This window comes from Carettochelys insculpta, chromosome 4, assembly GCF_033958435.1.
Source record: "Carettochelys insculpta isolate YL-2023 chromosome 4, ASM3395843v1, whole genome shotgun sequence".
NCBI classification, from domain to species: domain Eukaryota; kingdom Metazoa; phylum Chordata; order Testudines; family Carettochelyidae; genus Carettochelys; species Carettochelys insculpta.
The window spans coordinates 121344970-121360459 of record NC_134140.1 but is presented as its reverse complement, the minus strand read 5'-3'; the positions used below and the strand labels follow the sequence as shown (position 1 = coordinate 121360459).

Here is a 15490-nt window from a genome sequence, read left to right as displayed (position 1 = left end):
AAATCCCCCTATTAAAAAAAACCCATCCAACTGGATCCTAAAGTGTTAGTACCATTAGATAAGGGCATTGGTGAGACCTCACCTGGAATACTGTGTACAGCCTTGGTCTTACGTCTTTAATGATGAAGATGAATTCAAAGTGGAGTGGGTTCAGAGACGGGTTATGAGGATGATTAGAGAAGTCATAAGGAGGCTTCGTTTATGGGAGGACACTTAGGACCCTAAAATTGAAGCTGAGGCGAGGTATGATTGCAGTCTCTAAGAACATCAGAGGGTGAACACCAGGAAGATGAACAAGTTGTTTAAGGGTCAATTATTGGCACAAAAGCAAATGGATATAAATTGGTCATCAATATGTTTAAGCTTAACATTAGACAGAGTTTTGCAGATGTCAGAAGAGTGAAGTTCTGGACTGCTTCCAGAGGGATTAGTGGGGGCAGAAAAACCTAACTTATGTTTAGGCTGAATTTGACATGCATGCCGGGTGACCCAGGCAAGGGGCAGCACTGCTGTCCCAAAATTGCTTGTGTTCTTCTGCTGCCCTGGGAGTGCTGGGACTGAGGTCATCGTGCAGCTGCTGCCTGGACACTCTGGGGGGCTGGGGATGAGCAGGGGCTGGGGTGGGGGCTAGGCTTGGAGGGGGTTGCAGAAGGGGCAGGGCTTTGGGTGGAAGGAGTGGGTCTGAGACCTGTATTCCCCACCTGGGTCTTCACCGCTGCCTAGGGAGCTTTTTGAGTTTATGGTGAAATGAGATTTTCTACAAAGGCACGTGGCCCATTCACCCATGGCCAGAGATGGGACATCAGTGAGGAGGGCTCTGAGTTACTACAGGGAATTCTTTCCCAAGTAACTGGCTAGTGGCTCTTGCCCTCTTGCTCAGAATTTAACTGATCACCATATTGTGATCAGGAAGAAATTGTCTCCAGGTTAAATTGCTAGAGTCCCTTGGTTTTGCAATGTGGGACACAGGTCATAAGCTGGTTTGAACCAAAGTCAGTGGTGGATTCTCCATAATTTAAATGTTTAAATCAAAATTTGAAGCCTTCAGTAGTTATGGCCAGAAATTATGGCCTGTTGCAGGAGAGAGTTGCCGGGGTTGTGTGGCCTGTGATGTGCAGGTCACACTGGATGATCATGATGGTTCTGGCTAGCCGCAGAGTCTGAGTTCTAGCTGAAGTCTCCTCAGCCTAATCATTTCCAGCCTTTATCACAGAAAGAGAGTAAATAATGCTGCATTATGAAGCAGCCTTGTGAAGTGGACAGACCTTTTCAAGTGACTAGACCAACACCAGCAAACTCATTATGTTTGTGAAATGCTTAGGAGGAAAGTGAGTGTGTTTGCACACCAAGCAATGCATAGGACTTCTGGTGTATCTCATCTCATGTCTCTCTTACGTAGCCACATTCTCACTAATAGCATAGGGAATTCTGATGTTCTTTGTCATGGCTGAATACTCCTAGTTTGGTGCAAACCAGCAATCTACTATTGTAAATGGAGCTGTGCTGATTTATAACAAATGACATTCTGTCTCATAATTTATACGGCTACTTTTTAGTCTGCTTTTAAAAATATTATTTAAACATGGCATAAATATGTTTGCATCTCTCTTCGTTGCAGACAGCATACTATAGCCTTTGTGCCTTCTTCAGGACTGGTCTATGCATTTGGCTGTGGAACAAAAGGCCAGCTGGGACCTGGACAGACATGCAACGTTAAATGCCCATCTCCAGTGAAAGGTCAATGGGCAGCTCACAACGGGCAGCTCTCAGGTAGAGCCGGTAGGTCGTCTGATTCTGTGTGTGAGGTGTGGAATATGAGCATATAAAGGAGAAGCACAGCATGAAATGATCTGAAGACCCCCACTGTGCATTAAACAGCAAAGAATAATAATAATCCATAAACTGGAAAATCTCTGAGAATTCACTTGTGCCTTTCTCATCTTCTGCTGCATGGCAGTGCTGAGCCTTGCTACTGACCCAGCCTGAAACAGTGATGAAGTGTTCAGTGACTGACTTCTGGGAAACCATTTCATTGTAATTAGGGAATGAGGATTTCTCTCTCCATAGACAATATACTGGTTTTCTCTGTAACAATATTACCAAATAACTGACAGCTTTTATTTTAAAATTCATAAGTAGGTAATTTTAGTTCGTGAAACATGGGGTGGGGATTGATTTTTCTCATTGTAAGCCCTGATCCAAAACTCACTGAAATCAGTGGGAAGGTTTCCCTTTATTTAAATGGCCTTTGGGTCAAGCCCCTAGTTCAGACCTTTGGCCAAGTGTGCTCCTTTGTTGGAGCAAACATCATAATGGTTCCAAATGAACTTTAAAGTAAGCTTGTAACATTTGAATGTAAATACAAAAACAGCTAGATATGGTTTTGAGTTAATTTCTAAAAATCAGTGTATAAAGACCTTTTCCAAACTCAAGTGGACCTGCCCCCGTCATCTCAGAATACTAATGATGAGCACTTACATTCCCTCATTTCTAGCATTAAAGTATAGCAAGGTTGCGACATTCGCGAGTTGAACGTTTGCAAATTCAGTTATTTTTGAGCGGCTCACCCAGCAGAACAACAACCACAAGAACAGAGGTGGCTTTAGCTGGGGCACCAAGTGAGGAGGCAGGATGATGGAAAATGAAGGAAAGCCGGAAACTTGAGGGGAGCCCCCCCACCCCCTCCCCAGCTCTCTGCAGCATCTGCAGCTGTGGGGAGAAGCATGACTGGGGGGAGTCACTTCCACTTTCCCATGCCGGGCTCGGCAGGCAGGCGGGTGGAGCGAGCTTCCACACAGCTCTTCTCCTGGCCCTGCCAGCTGCAGTTACTGCTGTAGGGACCCTGTAGTAAGTACACGCCCGGTACATGCCCTTTTCTCAGCTCGTATGGGGTCACTGATGTGGCAGTTAAGGGTGGAAGCAAAGGATTCCCCCGCCGCCCCACACACACACTGGGCTGGGGACCCCGCACACCACAGGGCTGCAGGCAGAGCAGTGCAGGGCGTGGGTGAGCCAAGGTGTGGGGCTGGGGTACCTGCGCTGAAAGTTGGGCGTGAAGGGGGCCAGGTAGGTGTTCTGCTCCAGCAGCCGCGGCAGCTCTGGCAGCGCTGAAATGTGCTGCGCCACAGTGGTGGCTGCCTGTCCCAGCCCAGCCTATGTAGAGCAGGGTGCATGACTCTGCCTCCAGCCAGGGGCATGGTCCGGCCACCTACTGACTCCTCACGGCCCCGCAGCCGGGCTCCTCCTCCCTCTGCTGCTGCCCAGAGATGCCCAGGAGTCCATGTCCACTCCCCCTGCCGGGATAAAATGGGTAAAATGATATTTGCAAAATAATGTTTGTGAAGTTCAGCATTTGCAAGGGTTCTCAACACCGAACCCTCGTGAATATCGTGACCCTACTGTACTGCTAGATTTTCTTTATTCTAATTAACAAACCCCATTTTCGAAAGAACCTTCTTCCTGAAAAATATGAGGAAGGAGGATGCTTTCGAAAGCAGGGTTTCCTTTTGACTGAACTCCCTCTGCACTTTTTTTTTTTTCCTGAAAACAGCACGTCTGGAACAGCAGGTGGCTGCCATTATGCAAATGAGGCACACAATATATAAATTAGCACCTCATTTGTATTTCCAATTGGCTGCATTTGCATTCCCCTTCTGAAAGGGGAGTGTAGTGTAGCCATAGCCCTAGTGTTAAATACCAGTGTCAGTCTTACCAGAATTAGGTAGGCAGTTGTAGTGAATAGAGCCAAAAACCTTGGAAAGCATATATTGTGTCACTCGTGCTGATCTTGCACTTTTTTAAATCAGAGAGTTTTAATCATTGTCTTTCATTGGCACAGGATGCAAAAATATAGGCCCTGGTCCTGCAGTAGGCTCCATACACGTGCTAGGGACCATGTGTTTGACTTAAGTTGTAGGATGTAGTTGTTGAGATGGTCAATTGCACTTAGTTGGGACTGATTGCAAATACGAAAGGTTTGTAAAGTCACTCTTGCTGAACTCTTCATCTTGGTGTTTCTTTTGTGAAATAAAAATTGAGTCTTTATGCATCATTTTATTTTAAAGGTTGAAGCCCTGACCATATACTAATAGGGTGCTGCCATTGACCTTAGTCAGAGTTGACGGTGAGGAGGGCCCTAGGCGAGATAGATGCATAGTTGAGAGAAGTAGTGTGTTGATGGATATGTAACGCTTTGTATCTCGTTCTTCAATAGATGCTTTTAAATATCACATTGTTAAACACATCTTCTGTGGAGGAGACCGGACGTTTGTACTTTGCTCCAATTATGAGGCAAGCAAAGAATGCTTTTTCTCTGCTCTACCAATGGGAGGGAGGGGTAGAAAATGTGTCTCAGCTTACATTGCTGTTGAATTCACATTGGTAACATGAGGTCTGGAAAGAAGCGGGGTTAGCATATCTGATTAACAGCAGTACAAACTCTAAGGGTATGTCTACACTGCCAAGTTTTATTGGCAAAGGTTGCCTTTTGGTGACAAAACATTGAGCCCGTATGCACTGTAATGTGACTTTTACTGGGAAAAATGCTCAGTTTCTGCAACAGAAAACTTCTACCCCAGGAGAGGCTTTTTTTCTCTTCCTCTATTGTCCAGGAAGAGCCAGTGTGGACGCTGTTGCTGGTTTTGTCAACAGAGCTGGCTTCTGCCAATATCCCAGAATGCCTGCCCTGATCACTTTCCTCAGTGTTTTGATCTCTGCTTCCCTGCCTGCATCCACCCCTCTGCTTTCAGTGTTCCAGGACGGATTTGATACCTCAGGGTGCTGTTCCTTTTGGGGAACAAAGAGCAAAGCATTGAACTGGTTCTGTTCTGCCCTGCACTAGGAACATGCTGTAGCAGGTAGATCGCTACTGCAGGGAGGGGTTGGGCAGAGGAGACTTGGGGAGACTGCAGTGCTGCTTCGACGCTCCTCAGTACGGAGAGCTCCCAGCGCATGGTGCAGCTCTCCACATCTGAGGAGGATGTGGGAGAGCTCAGAGGGAATCCCAGCATATGATTAGCTCTTCCTTCCCCCAACTGCACTGTCAGACACATGCCCCCAATACATTGCTCATGCTGTTGGTGCTGGTGTCCCCAATGCGGACAGAGAGAGCCAGTGTGAAACGCTGTAGTGAGTTTTGTTTTGTTGACTTTTGGGTGTCGGCGCATGTTTTATCTTCAAAACTTGATAGTGTGCACACCTTAAAAGAGGGATATTTGTCATTTGTAGAACAAGGGTCCCCGCTGTGTGTTTTCGGATCTGTGAGCCACAGAGTGGGCATGCAGGTGATTTGCCAACATAACCTCTGGTGGAGTTTTCTGATCAGTGACTTTAGAGATCTATAGTGGTGATAGGCAGCGGGTGGAGAAGCTTTACAGAATTGTTCTGGTTTTATTCCCCTCATTTCCTCAGGGAGGGGTGCCTTAAAATCCAAAGCATCCTTTTGGGGCTATATAAATAATACAGCACCAGGCATTGGTATGAAACCAGCCCCTTGGGCCAGCCCTCTCCATACTTATATGTGGTGGCACTGAAATTTTCAATTTTTTTTCTTCCTCACTCTCAAATAAAATTTAAAAAAAGGAAAATCTCCCTGAAGGATCCCTTTAGATGATGTGGCAGTCTTGTTCTCAGTCCACACCAAAGAAATTATATTATGTATCTTCTTCTTAAATATTGAGATATGTTTCTTTTCACAGAATTCCTTGCCTGCTGATGATTTCCGGACTATAAATCCATTACATTACACTTGTTTAATAAATGATGAAACTATAGACATTTGGAAACAAAAACTATTGGAACGGAACAACTCTAATTCTGTCAAGTAGGTATTGTTAACAAGCCATGTTTTTACAAGCTTTTTAAAATTGTTTTTTTGACTAATCTGGCAACTATGCTTTAGAATTTAGTAGCATTTTCTAATTTGGGCCTCTCTCAGAGCAAAGGGAAAGGCCGATAGATGAAGATTCAGTTTTTAGGAAACTTTTTCAGAAGCAACCCTTTTAAAAATACATATTTAGGTACATTTCACTACTAATGGTCTGCTCAGATAATTCTACAAAGTTTGCTTTGAAAGTGGTACAGAAATCTAAGGGCTAGACCAGGGGTCAGCAACCCCCAGCATGGGCTCCACGAGTGGCATGTGAGCCAGGAACTCAGCCTTGCCTGTCCTCTCCCAGGCAGCCAGGAACTTGCTCAGAGCCATGCTGCCTGTAGATTAACAAAAGACCAGCTAATGCTACCAACCACCATCTAAACGGTAGAGCTCTGCATCTTAAATTATTTATTAATGCAGTTGTAAGTAGGACTATTAGTGATTTTGAAAAGTATCACTGGCACTCGGACTGTACATCAAGGTCAAAAGGTCACTTTTCGGCACTCCACTTTGGAAAGGTTGCTGACTCCTGAGCTACACTCAAAGGATACACCATCCAAGTTTCAAAGGAATTTCCATATATGACACACACAAGGTATGTTACTGTTTATTCTGAAACCCTGGGATGTTCTCCCTTTTTCTAAACCAGAACTGATTCCTAATTTATATCAGGAATGCCAGGTCAAATCTTCCTAAGAAATCCAGGAAAATGTTTGAGTTTACTCAGACCCTAAGTAAAGGGATGGGGGCATTAGCTGCTGAAGAAAGTATATTTGAATACAAGTGTGGAGTTCACGAAAAGAAACAAGGAATTTTAAACAGTTTGCTTTAAAAATCCATCCCTTCTCCAGGGTATGTGTTCCAGGGGAAACATCATAGGTGAAGGGAAGTTTTGCTAGTCAATCTCTGCCTCTTGCTTGAGGAAATCACTAAATCTGTGTGCCTGGCAGTTTCCCCACTTACAATATAGGAGTAGTTTTGAAATTGCGTTTTCATACAGGGGATGGAAGGAGTTAATTTGATTAGTTGATAAAAGAATGAATGAGCTATGCAGAAGTATAGCATGACACCTGATAACATTCCTGTTTCCTTTTTGTCTTCCCATTCCAAGCAGTGAGATTGTGCAGATATTGTCATCAGCTGCCTGTTGGAATGGAAGCTTCCTGGAGAAGAAGTAAGTAGCCAATGGGATCAAGAACACTTGTGCTCGCTAACTTGTAGCGACAGAGCAGGAGTCGCCTACTCGTTCACTGCGGGAGAGGGTCTTCAGATGAAAGAACCTGTGATCAGGCACAAAAGTGGGACAGAGAATGAGGACTGCATAGGTGCAGTCAAGAAGTTTAGGGGCAGATGCATGATGTGCTGGTAAAGGAAGATAAATTGCTGAAGAGAAAGACTTGGAAGTATGTTATTTGTCAGCTTAGCACCTCCTATTGAGGGATTAAAGTGAAATTCGTCAGACTTGAATTGCTTTATTATACATTGCTTAAATGACTTGACATTGGAGGGCCCCTGTGGGTCATTATGATTATTTTTTCCTTGAGGAAATAGTCATCAAAACAATATACTCTGAAGAAGAGGGTTGGTGTGTTGGAAGAAATTGAAAGGAGAGTGACAGCAGGTGTATGGGCTGGAATGTGAGGCTGATGCTTGCAGTGAAATAGCACAGGGAGGGCATAGGTGTGACAGCAATGTAGGCCCAAGGTCACAGCATGTCACTGTTGGGAAATGCATGCTCTTGTAGTAGGATAAGGGTTGATACAGGCGTGGCCCTGTAAGAATTAGGAAGTAATTCCTATTTGGTGATCTTGTCTTGGGAAAGTTTCGGGCATCTCATTTTTAGTGATCTGTAGAAAGTGAGATAATTCAAAAGAGAGCCACATAGATGTGTGATGTAGATTAGAGAGTGACAGATGGAGGCTTAGGGAAGTGAATATCCACAGCTTAGTGGAGAGGTCAGGTTGGTTTGGAAGAGTGTGGGGTGTGTCTGTGTGCCTATAAGCTGTTTGGAGATAATAGCATGAGATGAGGTTGACAGGGTTTTTTTAAGTACATTATGAATCATGGCCTGTAGTTAGGTGAAGGAGGACGAATTACAGTGGGCAGACTTTTCCAAAGCAGCTCAGATGGGAAAGAAAAACACCAGCTGTCCTTCCTATGTTGGTGTGAAGCCAATTTTGGAGGCCTTTGGGTGTAAATTCAGGTTTTACGTAAAGTTTACAACATTCAGTTTTTTAAACACAGATGCTTCTGTTTAGTAGCCTACACCCTCATTTGACTGTTGAAGATAACTTGGGTACAGGTTAGCATGGCCATTGGTGTATTCTGGCATGATACATCTCCAAAACTGGAAAACCGTTAATGATTAAACAGTAGTTATTGCTGATGGAAACATCTATGATCTGACACTAAGTGGCACTTGAGTCCTGTTTGCTGACAGCCTTCGTAATGTGAGGCATAACTGTGTTTTAAATGTGTACTATAGTATGAAGAATATAAAGATCTTCCTATACTTGGAATAAGCCCTATTGTGTCACTTCTGGTGCACTGTCTGCCTTGGAGCTTAGTCACACTTTTGCACCACTGGACATTGGCCGAGGGGAGAGAGCTGTGTCTGCTCTACTCACACACTGTTATGGTCACTTCTGTGTGCTGCTTTCACACATTGCTGTGGAAGCCTTCCTGAACGATGTGCATCAGGGGTGTTCTTTTCAGTCTCATTGTTTGTGCTGTTATGGTAGTAATAGCTCTATCCCATCTATGACTGCAGCCATAAACTGACAAGTTCAGAATATATTTAATAGATGTCTTTCCTTTCTGACATTGTCTAGTGTTGGGTAGGTTTAAGGCTGGTTCGTTCCCACGGTGCTCTAGAGAAATACTTGGAGCTGTTGCTTGGGAGCTATGAAGTTATGGAAATGACCTTTTTTACTGACATCTGCTTGTTTTACCTGCATAGAGTTGTGCTGGAGACATGCAGTGTAAATCATTAAGCCTGTTCCAGATGCTGGGTCATATTGTTTACTGGTATCAGAGAGGTAGCCAAGTTTAGTCTGTATCTTCAAAAACAACAAGAAGTCCTGTAGCACCTTATAGACTAACATATTTTGTAGCATAAGCTTTTGTGGGCAAAGACCCGCTTCATCTGATGCATGAGTGGGGGGATGGGGGGCAGGGGATTTCAGGGCTCTGAACCCCCACATTGATGTGATGAAGTGGGTCTTTGCCTATAAAAGCTTATGCTTCAAAATATCTGTTAGTCTATAAGGTGCCACAGAACTTCTTGTTCTCATTTACTGGGTGCATTGCAAGAAGTTCCAGTGCATAAGACTACTTCTCCTCAGATGTCTTTCTCTTCAACTTGGGCAATTCCAAGTAAGATGGAACTTTTTGCATTCAAAGATGTCTGTCATGCTGGAAAAGATTTTTGGGTTGGTCCAACACCAACAGAAGGCCATAAAAAGCCTCCTCTTAACTGTATTGGGAGTTAGAGTGGGTCCTTGATTAGTTGGAGGGCTAGAAGATTTTAGGGTGAGAGGAGTCCAAGGGAGGTGGCCCATAGGTATTGGGATCCAGCTCCCTCAGGTTGTTTTGAAATTCATCAATACATGTCCTTTAAAACCTTCCCACATTCTACTGTGTGGCTATAACAACAGTCAACCTCTTTTCGCACCCACTTCTGATAGGGGAGTAGGGGCGGAACTGGGGACAACACAAAATAAAAGCAAGGGACTCTTGACACATTCAGCAGAACCAGGACTTTTGAAAGCTTACGTCCCAGTTCCACAACTGGATCTGTGTTGACAGACCCTTTAACCTGTGTGCAATCCTATTAATGTCAGTGGCTTGGTGCAGGGTTCTGGTTCTCAGACCAGGACCCAGAGGGAGTACAATAAAAAGAATAGTCTATCTTGCAGTATTGTATTTAGCCAAAGATTCCAGGTTTTGTAAATCTTATCTCTTTGTCTGTAGACTCATTCCCCACTGGTGCACTTTGCCTATGTATCTTGTACCTTTCTTATACTCATGTCTGTTTGGGGCTTGTTTTCGGTTTTAGAATTGATGAACATTTTAAAACCAGCCCCAAAATACCAGGAATTGACCTGAATTCCACCAGAGTGTTGTTTGAGAAGCTAATGAACTCCCAGCATTCCATCCTGCTAGACCAGGTATAAAAGTGTTGTATAAGTATTTTTAAAATAACTTCTTTGTAGTCCTGTCAGAGGGTTTTTTTTCCAGTGTGTGTATGTGAATGTTAAATATGCAAGGTGGTTTTTATTGAAAACTGCAGGCTAGATTATAAACTGGTGTAAATCAGCATAAACTCCAGTAATCTCAGAGGAGTGCACTTATTTTCACCAGGTGATAATCTGTCCCTGTCAATGTTTTTTTAATTGTGTGCCACATTGTGCTCTTGAATGCAATTTTGTGTGTGTGTGTGTGTGTGTGTGTGTGTGTGTGTGTGTTTTGCTATTCCCCTCCACTGAGACATTTGTGAATGGGCACTACCAGTAGAAACAAAACACCTAGCTGAGCAGTTACACAAGTGCACAGGTTACAGGGATCACTGATGTAATTAAGACTTTGTTACCTCACAAACAAGCACATAATGAAATGTCACATAGAAATGAATTTGTACAAGTACATTTTATGGGGCAGAATTTGAGTTTTGCATGTGTTTGTGTTTGGCTACTAAATGCCTTACAAAATTTAATCTTATCACAGTGGACCTCTGCCATTAAGGCAAAGAGGGATTTTCAACTGGTGTGGAAACTTCAGTTTGCCTATATTGATTTACACCAGCTGAGGATCTGACCCATAGCCTTTCAGATAACTATTCAAAATGATCTGGGGAGAAATAATAATGCTATATGATAACTTTGTCAGATTTTCAGTGTTGTAACAGAACTGCACTTCTTAGAGACCTGTTCTCCCACTGTGCAATTGGCGGTGGAGCTGCATGTGCTTGTTGAGTAAATTAGACCCTTTTACGTACTAGCTATATGGCTACATATTGTGGGCCTAATTTTTCTTTTGCACTGATGACTATTGACTGAAGCCCAGCTATTTCTCATTCACACTGGTGTAAGCAAGAGGCAAAATAACATTTTACTTCCATTTTTAAAAAGCAGTGGTATTTGCACTCTCTAGTGCAGTGTTAACAAAATGGAAGAGCAGTCATGTTGCACTTTAAGGACAAACAAAATGGTTTATTCGGTGATGAGCTTTCATAGGACAGACCCACTTCTTCAGATCAATGTCATTTCCAATATAGACTGACCTTCATAGGTACAGAGGACTGAAAAAAAGGGGGCAATAAAAACTAACAAATCAAATACATAAAGCTGAAGGAAGGGGATGAGGGGTGGGGGGATGTTAATTGTCCTGCCTGAAATAGTTACAAGTATCAAAGGAAGGGAAGCCATCCTTGTAATGTGTGAGGTAATTGATGTCTCTGTTCATACCACGTGCTAATGTGTTTAATTTGAATGTGAATTCCAACTCACAAATCTCTTGCTCTAACCTGTTTTTAAATTTATTTTCACTCTAGGACACACATTCTCAGGTCTTAAACAGAATGGCCCATTGCACTGAAGTGTTCACTGACCGGCTTATGTGTATTGAGTTTCTTGTTGTCGGGTCTGTGTCCATTTATTCTTTGGCGAAGGTGTTAGTGTTAGTTATGTGTTTAGTGATGGATTTATTTCCTAAGACTTGCAGGATATGATCCCTTTTAGGGTCCACCCCCACAATATGTTTGTGTCACTGCTTTTCTTAGACCCTTATGGGCACAGACTTGTACCAGCAGCTCTAATCTTCTAGACATTATAGTGATGATGGAGTAAGAATTCTGCTGGAATTTTCATTATAACCTATTTTCTGGGTTTTGTAAATTGCCTACATTAAAAGGGATTTTTATCTGAGCTAAATTTCATAGTTATGCATGTCAATTAAAAATGGAAAAATAGCCTTTACAATTGAGGGTACAGTAGGTCTTGGTAAGTCTGCTAATTGTCTTGTTAGTTAGATTTTTGTCTTGCACCTCAGTTCAACCTGCTTTTTGTCCTCCATTTCCCCAGAGGAGAGATTTGTTGAATTGTATAGTAATGTTGTGGATAACAAGAATCATAGAATCTTTGCTGCATGCAGAGAGGATCTCATTTACAATGGATCTGAGTATAATGAAACTCCATTTATTATAGGCGGCACAAATACTGACACCTTTAGTTAGTTGCACTCTACAGTTAACATCTGTAGTTACTGGCCTTGTTTTGAGCTGGTAACATTGCTAAATTTAAACTTCAGGTTGAAATTTTCCAGTCTGGCTCTCCGCTTCAGTCTGACTTCTTTGAGAAAATTACAGCTAGACTTACTCTTCCTTTACTCGGAACAAGATTAGAGAAAAATACATTGTTTTGACCAGGTTAAAATAGCTGCAGGGCAGAGGAACAGGAGCAGAAGACGGGGGTGGAGTGGAGGTGGGGAAGAGGCAATAGGAACGAGGGGGAAAGAACAGTGTTTCCTGAGTAGGATGCTTGACTCTGCACAGTTAATAGTCTGTTACTGATTTTTGGTTTTTGATGCAGCAGTTGAAATTGAGTGACAGTTCTCAGTTACTGCTTTACAGTGATCCTGTAGTCCTTGTGTGGATTAAAAAAATGAATGCACTTCAAGAAGCTACTGCTCTGCGCACCTGTCTACTCACCAAATACAGTAGGCTCGCAACATTTGCAAGAGTTTGGTGCTCAGAACCCTCACAAATGTTGATTTTCGCGAATAGGAAGGTGGGCTTGGAGCAGCGGCTGCCAGTGTTTCCCCCCCACCCACCCTGGTAGCCCCAGGGAAGCTGCGGCAGCCACTGGTGCTCCTAGCCCTGGGGAAGCCACAGCAGCTGCCAGCGCTCCAAGCTCCGAAGCCCCAGGAAAGCTGTGGCTGCTGTTGGCGCTCCTGGCCCCGAAGCCCCGGGGAAGCCACAGCAGCTGCCAGCACTCCCAGTCCTGGAGCCCCGGGGAAGCCACAGCAGCCGCCAGCACTCCCAGCCCCGGAGCCCCAGGGAAGCCACAGCAGCCGCCAGCACTCCCAGCCCCGGAGCCCCAGGGAAGCCACAGCAGCCGCCAGCGCTCCTGCCTGGGGCTCCAGGGTAGCAGCATGGGTGCTCCCCAACCTGGAGCCACTCACGAATAATTGAAGTTGTGAACATTAAGTTCATGAATGTGGGGACCGTACTGTACTGTGTTTCAGCAGAGGCAAATGTAGGAAGCTTTTTGAAGAGTTGGATGAAAACCAGCTCACTTAATCTCCCAAAACTCCAATAACAAAGTGTAACAAAAACAAACAGAAAAGTAACTCAGGTTTGCAATAAGGCTTTTAACAGCCATGTCAGATTTATAAAGCTTAAACACCGGATTAAATTACCATCACATTACCTTTTTCCTCTTGCTGCCCTTCACTCCCAGAGTCCACCATACAGGGTGAGCAGATGGCAGTGTCAGCCTGGATTTCAGCCTTCACAAAATACCTTTTGCTCTTACGGGTTGTTGTCAGAGCCTTAACCATAGGGACATTTACATAGTAGAACACAAAAGAGTTGGTAATGAGACAAATGTGCCAGAGATGGTGAGCGTGTGTGACATGCCCAGCACGGCATTAGCTGAGTGCCGAGCCAGCCTTTTATCATTCTTCTGGGATGTATGCTGAGTAGCCTTCTCTTGTCCTTTTTTCTTTTCTTTTTCAGATTTTAAAGAGCTTTGAAAGCTTTTTGATTCCTCAGCTGTCCAGCTCCCCACCAGATGTTGAGGCAATGAGAATCTACCTGATTCTCCCTGAATTCCCCCCTTTTCAAGACTCGAAGCATTACATAACATTAACGCTTCCTCTGGCCATGGCTATTCTGCGGCTGGATACCAACCCCAGCAAAGTATTAGGTAAGAGGTCAGTGTCACAGGTGCATCTTGTTCTGTGTCATGCTTTGAGCACGATTCTGGCACTCTGTGGACAGAGCCTGTTCACAAGACATGGACTTGGGACTTTTAAAAGGACTCATATTGGCTTAACACTTCTCCTGTGGAGCTACCACTGACTTCAGTGACAGGCCTGTATTGAGTCTCACTCATGATGTTCATTGGTGACTGGTTTGAGATTCAAAGACTTTACACTTTCTCTCTTTGTTCATAGAGACGTTAGTACCAGCTGTTCCTCATCCCTATTTTCACTGTACAGACAGGATAGGCTTTGTACAGGATGTATACTCCTCCCTGCCAGCACCTATTTCTTTTTTTTTTTTTTGCTTTCTAATTATGAAACCTTCATGAGCGTAAACCCCCAAGTAGTGGCTTAGTTCCCAACGTTTGAAGTTAGTGGCTACATTCTAGATGCTGTTTTGTTTTTCGCAAAATTTAAAGGCTGGGCGATGCTAGGATGTGTGGCCAGCAGAGCAGTACAAAGGTAAGAGGCAGTGTCCCAGCAGAGGCTAGGCTGGGGTTATTGCCTGTGGCTTTGGAAGATTTCCCCCTCTGAATAGGGCAGAACTGTAACATTGATGGGATTTTCAGGGGGCAGTGGGAGAGGGAGGAAATGCCTGCAAGCAAATGGAGTGAGAGGAACCAGGCGGAGGAATAGATCGATGCAGACAGAAAGAGGGGCAAGTATTTCTCCGTCATCTAAGAAAGCATGTTGGGTTCTCGGCAAGGTAATGGAATCCTGCAAAAGTCTACGTGGGCTCAGCCGCTGAGGGAGATGGGGCACTGGGGGCAGGGCTGCTGATGAGTGAATTGTTCATTGCTGAGAGGGGAAATCAAGGTGGAGAGAGAAGCCTAGTGACCCCCCTGAGCAGTCCTGGGATTCCAGCCTCTGCCTAGGGCTGACTTGTACCTATAAACATCTTTGGAGGGAAGTAAAGAGAGAGCTTAAGAAAAATCTAATGAACCATCTTTAGTTGTATTGAATCTGACCCAAAGGAAGTAGTGGTATCATTGCAATTTGGTAGCATTTTACGCCCAGTTTGTATTTGGCTTAGCAGAAGTATAAATGACTATACATGGGTGTTAGCCGGTGGCCGGGTAATGTGCAGTGAGGTACTCCCCTGGGTCCTAAGCAACCCAGTTTTTTACTGTTAGAGCAGGCAGCTCCTAGCACACTCACCCACGGCCAGGCTGTAGTAACCAAACGGTTAAAGTTCTTTTGTTGTGCCGGCTGTGTTGCAGTGACAAAAGGGTTAACAAAATGGTTAGGCTCAGAGCTTAACTAGTTACAAGTTTATTTAAGCTACAGTTATAAGCGTGCGGTTACAAAAGGCTATTGTTTACTTCTTATATGCTAGCAAAGTACAGGTGTTAACAAGTTACGTTACAATCCAATACAAAGATATCTGTTACCATCTAACACAATGATATCTTGGCACAATGACATCTAGTTACAGAGCTCTAATTCTTTAGCTGTGCACAAAAAAAAGTCAGAGACGTAGCATGGGTGTATCTTACCCTCTCTGCGTCTCTCGATACCAGCGTAGCCAAGCCGGATCGGTCACTCAATTCCGCGGAAAGAAGAATACGAGGTTGGGCGTCCCCAGTTGTGGACCTCGGGAGGCAATCACCTGACCCGACCAGCAGGTAGTTGCTG

The 15490-nt window shown here is 44.1% G+C and overlaps 1 protein-coding gene across 11 annotated transcripts in view; it reads left to right on the top strand.

Moving 5' to 3' along the window:
* HERC3 (HECT and RLD domain containing E3 ubiquitin protein ligase 3) overlaps positions 1-15490 on the top strand; it is a 104074-nt gene that overhangs the window by 47287 nt on the left and 41297 nt on the right. For 6 of the 11 annotated variants that reach the window (XM_074993608.1, XM_074993604.1, XM_074993606.1 and 3 more), the window contains 6 exons: positions 1619-1779; positions 4214-4290; positions 5697-5821; positions 6984-7046; positions 9930-10041; positions 13608-13797. In XM_074993608.1, coding sequence (XP_074849709.1) covers positions 1619-1779; positions 4214-4290; positions 5697-5821; positions 6984-7046; positions 9930-10041; positions 13608-13797 — 728 coding nt within the window. Of the gene's footprint in view, positions 1-1618; positions 1780-4213; positions 4291-5696; positions 5822-6983; positions 7047-9929; positions 10042-13607; positions 13805-15490 lie in introns of those variants that run through there. The other 5 variants (XM_074993609.1, XM_074993607.1, XM_074993613.1 and 2 more) reach the window with 4 other exon arrangements.